At 32.4% G+C, this 8,877-nt stretch overlaps 1 protein-coding gene across 1 annotated transcript; it reads right to left on the bottom strand.

Annotated features, from left to right (window-relative positions):
* Window positions 1-2,019: 2,019 nt before the first annotated feature.
* On the bottom strand, window positions 2,020-2,995 carry LOC111371901. The gene has a single exon (XM_022994054.1). The coding sequence runs from the start codon at window positions 2,921-2,923 to the stop codon at window positions 2,423-2,425; it is 501 nt and encodes a 166-aa protein (XP_022849822.1). The 5' UTR covers window positions 2,924-2,995; the 3' UTR covers window positions 2,020-2,422.
* Between the last annotated feature and the right edge of the window lie 5,882 nt (window positions 2,996-8,877).

The following is an 8,877-nucleotide window of genomic DNA, read 5'->3' as shown; positions in this document are numbered from 1 at the left end:
TCATAGGCTCAGACCATACGCCCTTTTATAACCATCACAGAGGCACCGAACTCAACACACAAGCCCTCACAACCCCAAAACACCAAGTCGCTTCACTGGAATCGAAAATGGACAGACCACTTCCAACAGTTTACTCACACAAAGGAGACTAACACAATGACATGATTATCACAAAGATAATCAACAGAAGTTCTCACACAGAGAACAAGAAAAGGTCACAAAGACGAAAGCCATTAAAGGTTCCAGAATACACAGAGAAAAAGAGAACAAGAAAAATGACCGTCTCTCTCCCAAACAAGGGATAAGGGATGTATATATAGTAAACCAATCCACCGTTAGATTGAGTGGGTTAATCCAACGGTCCAAGAACGACTAGGGTTAAAAGGGCTGGATATTGGGCTCGGTTTAAGTGGGCCTTCTAGGTTTTAATAAATGGACCATCTATTGATTCCATATTGAGCCTTATTTCATCACTGCCTATTAGTTGGACTGATCAAATGGCATCACAGCCCAACACAATGGTATATTAGGTTTTTGCTATTGAATTAACATTTGTTTCATGTTTGAAACCTTTCCAACTTAACTGTCCAATTATTGAAAGTAAACATATATTTAAATTGAGACTTGCTAGCTCTTATTCTCACTGGAAGTTAGTATCAGTGTATCGTTAAACTCAGCTCATTTTCTCCATATAAAATTTTCTATATACATTGGGATAGGTCAGGTAATCTTCTAGATCTGTCTCTATAGATTAGGTTTCTTCTCCCGTATTAAAAATTCTTCAACAGCCATAATTTCAACAATTGAAACGTGGTGACGCCGTTTCCTATTAATAATATGACATCTACATATAATATTAGAAATATGACAACGCTCTCACTGTCTTCTTGTAAACACATAGTTTATCTTCATTTTTGATATAATTAAACCTTTTGTTTTCCTCATCAAAGCGAAGATTCCAGCTCGAAGAGGCTTGCTTCAATTCATATACAGATTGATCAAGCTTGTATGTCTTAGAAGTACATCTTTAATTTTTTTTTAAAAGTGGGTTATTTGCACTTTTTATTCCCAATCTTTTCGAAATGTTATTAATCTACCATCAACTTTTTTTTACACCAAACATCCTAAAATTTTATGTAATTGCAAATCATGTTCCTTCGTCGATTTTTGTCGTTAAAATCGGAGTAATGTGAGGAGCCCTTTAAATAAACAACAAAGACAAAGAAAATAAATAAATAAAGGAAAAATTACATTAGGAGTCCTAATTTTTAAAAAAAAATTACAAATGGATCATCTTCTTCCCCTAAGACCCCCTACCCACCACCAAAAGTAATTTGAATGTATAATCTTTTTCTAAATCTCTAGATACTTGAAAATAATTTTGTCATTTATAAGATACTTTCATAATATATTCTATCTGGAGAATCATATCGAAAGGGAAACAATTAAATAATAAGTAGTATGTTGCATTACAACACGAGACTAGCGCACTCATTGGCTTATGGCTTGACTAAAGGAGATCATGAGTTTTTATTTAAATAAATTTAATCTCCACCCAATATTTAAAATAATAAATTTTAATTTTAAATAATTACCAATTGTCGAGATTAATCAAATTAATGCACAGTTTAATTATTATTGGCTTTCATTTTTAGATTAATATGATTTTTAAGCTAAAACAATCGAGAAAAAAGAGTTTTTGATCAAATACATTATATTCTTAGTTACCCGAGCAATGACACAAATTAAATCTATATATCCTGACTCAAGAAATGATAATATTTCAATTTAGTCCTCGTACTTTGAATTTCTTTCGCTTTTACCTGTTTTCATTTGTTTCTTTCAATTCCTCCAATTCGACTCGAGCTTTGCTTAACAGATAGAATTAACATCTAATTAAGTCATAAGTTATCGTAATTCAAATACTAAAAAAAAAAAAAAAAAAAAAAATTATAATCAAGTTACTGATTTTCATTCAAATCATAGGCAGCTTGATCTGTAGGAGCTGCAAATACATTCTTAATTCGTTGAAATTATACACTCTAATGAAGATTAGTACTCCAATAATAAAAAATTGAAAGAATTCACCATCTTTTACAAATCCTCGAAGTGTGCCCCATACCATCTTAGTTTCTTTTTCTCGATATTAATGTTCAGTGATAATCAATCATCGCCATTACACTGTAAATATTATAATTATGTAGAGAATGACTATTATATTGAATGGTTGGTGAGCGACATTTTTCTCTTCCACATTCATCTTGGAAGGCCAAATAAAGGCTAGTATCAGTTTCTTAAAGTCTTTATACTATGATTTCACAATCAAAATGTGAATGTAATAAAGAAAAAAATGGGTATTGCAATACAAAAATAAAAAATAGAGCAGAAAAGAATATGAAAGGAAAAAAAAAATAAAAAAAAATTAATGTCGTGGTGGCATTTCGACAATAGTTTCGAGTGCAGGCTGCCATGATCTTTGTATTGAATATCTCTCAGAGGGCTGTGAGTCTCTTGTTGAAGAAACCTCAATCACTGCCTTGGCTTCTGAATTGGGAAATAGACAAAAATGATCACCAAGAACTGGAAAAATCTTGGAAAAATTCAAACTTCCTTGTTTAAGTCCTTTGGATGCCTTGTCGTTGAGCCAATTCATCTCCTCATTTGTTAACACTGAGTAGAGCATTTCCATTGGAAGAAGAAAATAAAATTGTCCGTGTTCGAGTACTTCTTCCGCGGAGACTCCTGGGATTCTTTGGCCAATTTTTAGGTGACATGAATGACATAGAAACTGTCCAGGATTTTCTAACATGAGTTCTGCTGCTGTCACTCTCTTTGTGTAGATAATCAACCTCCCATCAGTGGACAAAACTTTCGCTACACCAATAGAGATCATTGAAAGAGCACATAGTGCTGCATTGCCCATGTGTGTGATTGAGAGAGAGAGAGAGAGAGAGAGTTGTCGGGGGAGGAAAGGGAGGTAGGATATGGGAATGGATACTACTTATAAAGGTTTGATGCCTTTCTAAATTTCGGTTGACGGCCTTAGATTAAAACTAACAGAGGCAGAGGTATCAGATGTGTCACGAGTGCGTAAAAGTAGCTCGAAAAGGGGTGCAAAACGATGATATATTTGTTAAGGGGTAATTTTTACATCGGTTTAATACCAAGGCATAGATCAATTTACAAGGACTTGAATTATTTCTCTTAAACAATGTTAACATTTTAATATGGATCCCATGTTTTAATATGACATCATAGTCATTAAGTTCTAACGAGTAATTCGATTCGATTAAACTCGAATTAGTACACGAATTTCAGTATTGATCTGTTCAAACAAGTCACTATCTTGTGTGATCATGTTAATAACTTATTCTCACATCGGTTAAATGTCGAAATATTGATTTATATAAGAGTTTTATCTAATTCTCTTAACATGATTCACCTTTTTTAAGATGGCATATTAGATTAATATCATCCAAAGAATTAAATAATACTCAAGTAGATTACAAGGTCATCATCAATTACATGAGAAGGAAAAATAGTTTATGCTTGCAACAAGTAGTTAAGAAAGTAAGAGGGTGAAAGGTTGGTTATCTAATTAATTAAATATACTTGGATAATCATTTTTGCAAAAGATTGAGATGAATTTATCAAAATGACAAAGAGATAAAAGAATACTAAAGGAAAATTTAGGCAACAAAGGTCTAATAGCGTGGTTTAATACAGTACTATATCGGCAAAGATCTTCAATTAAAGTCAAACAATCACCAATTTGATGAAATTTTGTGTACGTGTTAGATTTTGGAGAAAAAAATGAATTTCATCTTCACATGAAGGGATATGTTAGAGACAAGATAAAATCAAGTAGTTCAAGAATTCATTCACGAAGGAGAAAATGGTCCACAAAATATTTGATGGTGAGAGAATTGGTAGGCAAAATGGCTGTCTGGATACAAGTGGAATAAGTATTTTAAGAAAATGGATTTGGCAATGATAGTTGTGTAGATTCAAATCAATTTTCTTGGATTGATTTTGTTTATTTATTTAGTCGAGCACATGGTAGGCATGAAGCAAGACTTCACATAAGGACACCACCAAACCAATTATATGACCAATTTGTTCATTATTCAATTTGGACACTTACCAAACTTCCCCCTAATTACGTCTCTCCAAACACACACAGCTAGAGTTCAGGTAAATTGGGGGATGATGAAAAGAGAATCTCAATGTGTATCTTTACTTTGTAGCAAGATGACTTGTCAATTTTCTATAAGTATTACACCTTGTTGTTAAGGACGGCAACGGAGCAGAGCGAGGTCGGGGTAACCATTCATGTTTCCCGTCCCATCGGGTATTTTTCTCTCCTTGGCCCACTTCCATATACAGTTAAGGCAAGGTGAAGTGAGCTTGAATGGGACAATTGCAGGGCAAGGCGGGGCGGTGGGGCAAGTCCCCTTCACCGTTTATTTATTATTTATTTTTATTTTTATTTTTATTTTTATTTTTATTTTTATTTTTATTTTTTAATTTCTTTAATTGGTGAAAGTCACTAATTTTTTTCTTTTTTTTCTATTTGTAGAACGATATATGCTTCGTTCAAAAAGGATGATGATTCTTTGATTTTTGTATGATAAGAAACTCATATTTTAAAATGATCTTTAAACCAAGCGAAACTTGAGGATATCGCATTTAACGAATTTTTTTGTCATTCGTGTGTCAGAGTTTGTTATAAATAAATACCCTATTCTGAAGCCCCAATTGTTCAATGTGCCTCTCTCTTTCCTTTTCAAGCCCCACGTCGCTCCACGGGATGACAACGCTTGAATCCCCCCGATCACAAGCCTTTTATTTTTTTTAATTGTATCATGAAGATGAAACTGCTCTCCATTGTTAGTATATCAAATAATTATGATTCAAACATTTTTATTTTATTTTGAGAACTCGAGCAAATCAATTGTTCACTCGGTATTTGGTATGTTTGCTAAGGTAAAATGATAATATTGAACGGGATAAAGTTACTTTGATATAAGGATTTGATAGAAAGTTCGGCATCATTGTACGTGATAGTAGATGATTGGATAAAACGTTAACTATATTTTAAATTATCCAATGATAGAATGTCAAACTTTATGTCAATATTGATGTTCATGTAGCATGATTTTATTGACATTCTATCAAACTGTATCTTAACATTGATCTTCATGTAGCATGATTTTATTGAACGATATTAAAAGAATTATAATTTTATTCATGGAATATGATATTTGTCCAGGTTCAAAGAGAAGGAAAAAATAAACTGACTTGACAGCAGATGATTGGATGTTTGTTGTTTTTAGTTTTCAAACAGTCCAATCACGTGTTGACACGTGTGCACCCTATTTTTTAACTTTTTTTTTTTTTTTAATCTCGTTTGTGCAGCATTATTCTTTATTCATTGGATGGTTCAAAGATATTGACCCTTTCTAGATATTTTTCAAAATTATCCACCACAGGAGTCTTATACAATGATTAGCTGTTATTGAACTTTGGAGTTTGACTAAAAGTTATCCCAAATTATATTAATCCTTGATTGGCGCAACTTTTTCATTATTTTGAGATAATCGAGTTTTTCCATGCATTTCGATGAGTGTCAATACTCATTTCTTGTAAACTCTTGTGGGTTGATTAAGAAAATAAAATTCCGCCGCTTATTGGTGGTTGAAAAGACTTCAAAAAATAATTGAGTTACTCATTAAATAATTAAGTCGAAACTAATAAGCTAATTATTAAATTTGTAAAAAGTCAAGAAACTAAGTTTGGTGGTTGTGAGATTCACGGTGCAAATTCATTGTAAGATAGGGAAGAGAGATAAGGGTTCCAACTCGTAGTTGATTGATTGACGGACTTGTGGATGGATCTATTTGACATTTCTAGACTGAATAAATTACCCAAATGATCATTGAACTTTACAAAAAAATTTCACAAGGTCTCTAAACTTTAAAAATCACCATATTCTTCACTGAACTTTGTAAAAGGTTTCAACATGATCACTGAACTTTAAAAAATCACATTATTCATCACTAAACTTTGCAAAAAGGTTTCCACAGAGTCAATGAACTTTGCAAAAAGTTTTCTAGGGGGTCACTTCCTAGTTCAGTGATGAATTATGTGATTTTTAAAATTCAGTGATCTCATAGAAACCTTTTACAAAGTTCAGTAATGAATTAGATGATTTTTAAAGTTCAGTGATCCAGTGAAAACCTTTTAAAAAGTTCAGTAACCATTTGAGTAATTCACTCCTTCTAGATTTGACGCGATACCTTACTGAAATTTTTAAAAATATTAATAATAATTTTTATCTAATTCTCTTGAGACGATTCACCTTTTTTAAGATAGAATCTTAGATTAATATCATCTAAAGAATTAAATAATACTCAAGTATCACTACATTACAAGGTCATCAACAATTATATGAGAAGGAAAAATAGTTTATGCTTGCAACAAGTAGTTAAGAAAGTAGGAGGGTGAAAGGTTGGTTATCTAATTCTTCAAATATATTTGGATAATCATTTTTGCAAAAGATTTTAGATGAATTTATCAAAATGACAAAGAGATAAAAGAATACTAAAGAAAAACTTAGGCAACAAAGGTCCGAAAGTGTGGTTTAATACAGTACTATAGCGGCAAAGATATTCAATTGAAGTCGAACAATCAGCAGTTTAATGAAATTGTGTACGTGTTAGGTTTTGGAGAAAAAATGAATTTCTCCTTCACACAAAGGGATATGTTAGAGACAAGATAAAATCAAGTAGTTCAAGAATTCATTCATGAAGGAGAAAGTGGTCCACAAAGTATTTGATGATGAGAGAATTGGTGGGCAAAATGGCAGTCTGGATACAAGTGGAATAAGCGTGTTAAGAAAAGGGATTTGGCAATGATATTTGTGTAGATTCAAATCAATTTTCTTGGATTGATCTTGTTTATTTATTTAGTCGAGCACATGGTAGGCATGGAGCAAGACTTCACATAAGGACACCACCAAACCAATTATATGACCAATTTGTTGTTCATTATTCAATTTGGTCACTTACCAAACTTCCCCTTAATACGTCTCTCCGAACACACACAGCTAGAGTTCATGTAAATTGGGGGATGATGAAAAGAGAATCTCAATGTGTATCTTTACTTTGTAGCAAGATGACATGTCGATGTTCTACCAATATTACACCTTGTTGTCAGGGATGGCAACGGAGCAAATCAAGGTTGGGGTAGCCATTCATGTTTCCTGTCCCATCGGGTATTTTTGTTTCCTTGGCCCACTTTCATATACGGTGAAGGCAAGGTGAAGTGAGATGGAATGGAACAATTGCGGTGCAAGGCAAGTTCCTTTCATCGTTTATTATTTTATTTATTATTTATTTTTATTTTTCAATGTCTTTAATTGGTGGAAATCGCGACTTTTTTTTTTTTTTTTTTTGTGTAGAACGATATATGCTTTGTTTAAAAGGGATGATGATTCTTTGATTTTTGTATGATAAGAAACTCATATTTTAAAATGGTCTTTAAACAAGGTAGAACTTGAGGATATCGGATTTAACGAATTTTTTTATCACTCGTATCTCAGAGTTAGTTATAAATAAATCAATCATGCTACTTGTACAATGAATTTGATAACAAATTTGACAATGTGTGAGTTGACAATCATCATGTCTACTAATTTGAAAAACAGTTTTTGAATTCAATGGTCAAGATCTTTACACTTTACACATTGTCAAACTCATTGTGTAAATTCATTGTACAGCTAGATTAATTCATAAACAAATCAATCATGCTACTTGTACAATGAATTTGTTAACAAATTTGACAATGTGTGAGTTGGCAATATACCCCTCTCTTTCCTTTTCGAGTCCCACGTTGCTCCACGGGATGACAACGCTTGAATCCCCCCATCACAAGCCTCTTATTTTTTTTAATTGTATCATGAAGATGAAACTGCTCCCCGTTGTTAACATATCAAATAATTATGATTCAAACATTTTTATTTATATTGAAAACTCGAGCATATCAATTGGTTACTCGTTATTTGGTATGTTAGTTAAGGTAAAACGATAATATTAAACGCGATAAAGTTACTTTGTTAGAAGGATTTGATAGGAAGTTCGGTATTATTGTATGTGACTGTAGGTGATTGGATAAAAAGTTGACTTTATTTTAAACTGTCCAATGATAGAATGTCACGTTATATTTTCTCAAACTTTATGTCAACATTAATGTTCATGTAGCATGATTGTATTGAACGATATTGAAAGAATTATAATTTTATTCATGGTATTTGATGTTTGTTCAGGCTCAAAGACAAGGAAAAATAGACTGACTTGACAACAAATGATTGGAAGTTTGTTGTTTTTAGTTTTCAAATAGTCCAATCATGTGTTGATACGTATGCACCCTATTCATCGGAGGTTCAAAGATGCTGACGATTTCTAGGTAGCGTTCAAAATTATCCACCACAGGAGTCTTATACAATGATTAGCTGTTATTGAACTTTGGAGTTTGACTAAAAATTATCCCAAATTATACTAATCCTTGATTGGCGCAACTTTTTCATTATTTTGTGATAATCGAGTTTTTCCATGCATTTTGATGAGTGTCAATACTCATTTCTTGTACATTCTTGTGGGTTGATTAAGTCCCAATACGAAAATAAAATTCCGCCGCTTATTGGTGGTTGAAAAGACTTCAAAAAATAATTGAGTTACTCATTAAATAATTAAGTCGAAACTAATAAGCTAATTATTAGATTTGTAAAAAGTCAAGAAACTAAGTTTGGTGGTTGGGAGATTCACGGTGCAAATTCATTGTAAGATAGGGAAGAGAGATAAGCGTTCCAACTCGTAG

This window comes from Olea europaea, chromosome 23, assembly GCF_002742605.1.
Source record: "Olea europaea var. sylvestris chromosome 23, O_europaea_v1, whole genome shotgun sequence".
Taxonomy (NCBI): Eukaryota; Viridiplantae; Streptophyta; class Magnoliopsida; order Lamiales; family Oleaceae; genus Olea; species Olea europaea.
The sequence above is the reverse complement of the archived record's forward strand: the minus strand, read 5'-3'. Positions and strand labels throughout refer to the sequence as shown.